This window comes from Frankliniella occidentalis, unplaced genomic scaffold (genome assembly GCF_000697945.3).
Source record: "Frankliniella occidentalis isolate FOCC.00 unplaced genomic scaffold, Focc_3.1 Scaffold16, whole genome shotgun sequence".
Lineage (NCBI taxonomy): Eukaryota > Metazoa > Arthropoda > Insecta > Thysanoptera > Thripidae > Frankliniella > Frankliniella occidentalis.
Window position 1 is genome coordinate 2,234,253 of NW_026267146.1, and position 3,205 is coordinate 2,237,457.

Here is a 3,205-nt window from a genome sequence, read left to right on the forward strand (position 1 = left end):
ACTATTATTGCTTGGTGTACTCCAGACTAGTGCGTAATAAGTTTCCAACCCTTTTACGCCCTACAATACCCAGTCAGAAATGGTATAACCAGAGGACGCCCAAGTTTGACACTAAGTTGTCTGTTTCCAAACCATAGACGACTACGTCGACGTCTATGTATGATCCGAAAATAGGCCTAACTTTTGACGTCTTCTAACAAGGGAACCCCGCCAAGTGTAAATTCCCGATTTTCATTCTACTTTGGGAAATTGTTGGTCTAAATATGTCATCGAAGGACACATCAAAGATTTTTGCTTAAATTCATATTTAGGGGTCATTTTGGGTATTTGTTCAAAAAGCTGATATTTCAATTATTTTTTAAAACTTTCAAGAATGCTTCCTAAGGGGTAACTCGTCAAATTGCGGCCCTTTGGGCGAAAATTTCGTCCGTTTTGCTCTATCTGAAGCCGTTTAGGCGCTACCGCCACGTTTAGGAGGGGAAGTATACAAGGAATCACTAGGGCTTAAGAGCAGCGGTTGTAAAAAGCAGTACCACAAAAAATGTTATAAAACAAAAGTTAAAGATCTTACATTTTTCTACAACTTTTATTTTATAACATTTTTTGTGGTACTGCTTTTTACAACCGCTGCTCTTAAGCCCTAGTGATTCCTGTATACTTCCCCCTCCTAAACGTGGCGGTAGCGCCTAAACGGCTTCAGATAGAGCAAAACGGACGAAATTTTCGCCCAAAGGGCCACAATTTGACGAGTTACCCCTTAGGAAGCATTCTTGAAAGTTTTAAAAAATAATTGAAAAATCAGCTTTTTGAACAAATACCCAAAATGACCCCTAAATATGAATTTAAGCAAAAATCTTTGATGTGTCCTTCGATGACATATTTAGACCAACAATTTCCCAAAGTAGAATGAAAATCGGGAATTTACACTTGGCGGGGTTCCCTTGTAAGAAGGAGCATTTCTGCGACTGGGTACAAATTTGTTTGAAAGCTGTTTAAGCAATAGCAAAAGCATCTAAATTGCTCGCGATTCCGAAGCAATTCGTTTATTGCAATAATTACAAAGAAATGCTCCGCTAGGTTTTAACTGCGCACGAGCGCATACTCACACTCTCACACATGCACACCACTTCCTCGACCACTCCATATCATGCCCGCCCCATAGGTTCGCCGTTTACAGTTTGAGGTCATGCGCAACAGAAAACTTTCCATGAATCCATCAACGTCCTCGTGCGAAAGGGTGGTGGATGCGCGGGTGATGGTTACCTCCCTGCGCTCCGTGCGCTACATAGGCTGCAGCAGGTGGGGCGGGACTGACGGTCGGCCTCTCCTGCGCATATAGTGCGGAAAGTGGCCATCCCCCGGCGAAATATCTTCTGAGAGGGATGACACCGCGTCGGATTTATGAGGGTGCCAGATCAAGCGCGTCGTTTCACTGTTGTTGAGAGGAACGACGAAGGGAAACAAACAAGGAGAAAAGGGAGGGGGTGGGTGGGGTAGTAAACAAATGAAACAAGAAGAGAGAAAAGAAAATCACCTATTATGTCATGGATGACATTTTGCCGCAGAAAGAAATCTGAATACACGCGATGACGGGAGGGCCGGTCGATATCCACGATGGCGGGCGTTTGTTTTCTCACGAAGAGCAGGCAGGGAGGCGAGGATTGCACGACGAGGCGGTAATCTATTGCATCGGCGTTGTAGTCAACCTAATCGGGTGGGGTCCGAACGACAACACGGTGGTCGCATGACCGCTCCCCCCGGGGCTGGGCTGGGGGAGGGCCGGGTTGGGGCCACGGGAGGGCTGGCCGACACCCGCGTCCGCCAGCCAGCAGTCCAGTCAGTCGATGGAGCTCCATCGCAATGCTTTGTATGAATCCGCGCGGTGCGTGCGAAAGTGTAGACACACGGTGCGCCGTCTACTGCGAAGGGGAGCAGAGAAGAGGAGAAGTAGTCGGCCTTGACCGACCCGCACGCGCGCAGAAATAAAGGGCGAACAAAAAACCGCTGACATTTCCTCTGGTGGTGACCCGGTGATTCGACATCACGCGGTCTGGTCGATAGGTCATTACATCAGCGGGTCGCGGGAGCAACGCGCGCGACGACAGCGCCGACAGCAAACGTGCAGACGTGCCGCCGGATAATAATAGCCATGTCCTGTTCGGAGTGCGCGCCGTGCGCGGGGGCGGCGGGTTCCCCCGGGCCGCTGCCTGCCTCCAGGGTGCTAACGCCGGCCTGGCCGTGTGTCCGGCAGATCCACGACACGGCCTTCGGCGGCTCCAGCTCCGACGAGGACGACATCCCGTTCCCGTTCGGCCACGAGAGCGCGGCGGCCAACGCCCTGCTGTACGTCGGCCTCGGGACCGTGGCCGTCGGCATGGTCATCGCCTTCGTGGGCACGGGCGAGAAGGGCTTCAAGACGCTCGAGCTGCGCCTCATCGGTCCCACGCTCATCGCCGGCGGCGTCCTCTGCTGCCTGCTCAGGGTCATGCTGTGCGTCTGCCCGTCCAAGTAAGTACCGTGCGGCGCGGGGACTGTGGGCCGAGGGGTCCTTTACTATAGTTACAAGCGTTCACCAATTTTTCTCAATTTTTTCTGACTTCTCTGATTTTTTTTTTAATTTTCTGAATTTCTTGATTTGCCCTTTTTGGGGGGGATGGGGGGGGGGTGTAAACTGATTTTTTTGAGAGTGAAGGGCCCCTCGCTGTGGACACACATGTGACGGCAGTTTCTCCCCCTGGCGCAGGTGTCTGCTGAAGCGTTTCCGGCAGCGTAGCCGACACAAGAAGCAGATCATGGCCCTGGAGGCGGCGGGCCGCATCGCCATGGGGCCCATGGGCCGCAACATACCGCCCCGCCACGGCCACCACGGCATGCGGGGGACGGGCCTCTCCAGGTCGGGCTCCAGGGCGGGCTCCAAGTCGGGCTCCAGGCCCGGCTCCAGGCCCCCATCAAGGGTGTCCAGGGCGCCGTCTGAGCTCATACGGAGCCCATCCGATCCTAACGACCCCACGGTGAGTGCCGTAGGAAGAAGCCTTTAAGTTTCTTGGAACAGTCGCTCTTTCCGAAGAAGAGTAGTTGTAAAGTCTTGAATGTTTCATGAAAAGGGATAGTTTCTTCTTCTTCTTCTTCTTCTTCTTCTTCTTCTTCTTCTTCTTCTTCTTCTTCTTCTTCTTCTTCTTCTTCTTCTTCTTCTTCTTCTTCTTCT

The 3,205-nt window shown here is 51.9% G+C and overlaps 1 protein-coding gene across 4 annotated transcripts in view; it reads left to right on the top strand.

Moving 5' to 3' along the window:
* The window catches only part of LOC113209118 (uncharacterized), an 18,564-nt gene that overhangs the window by 9,471 nt on the left and 5,888 nt on the right, over positions 1-3,205 (top strand). For all 4 annotated transcript variants that reach the window (XM_052264176.1, XM_052264175.1, XM_026426485.2 and 1 more), the window contains 2 exons: positions 2,252-2,508; positions 2,744-3,011. In XM_052264176.1, the coding sequence (XP_052120136.1) occupies positions 2,252-2,508; positions 2,744-3,011 (525 nt within the window). The remainder of the gene's footprint in view (positions 1-2,251; positions 2,509-2,743; positions 3,012-3,205) is intronic.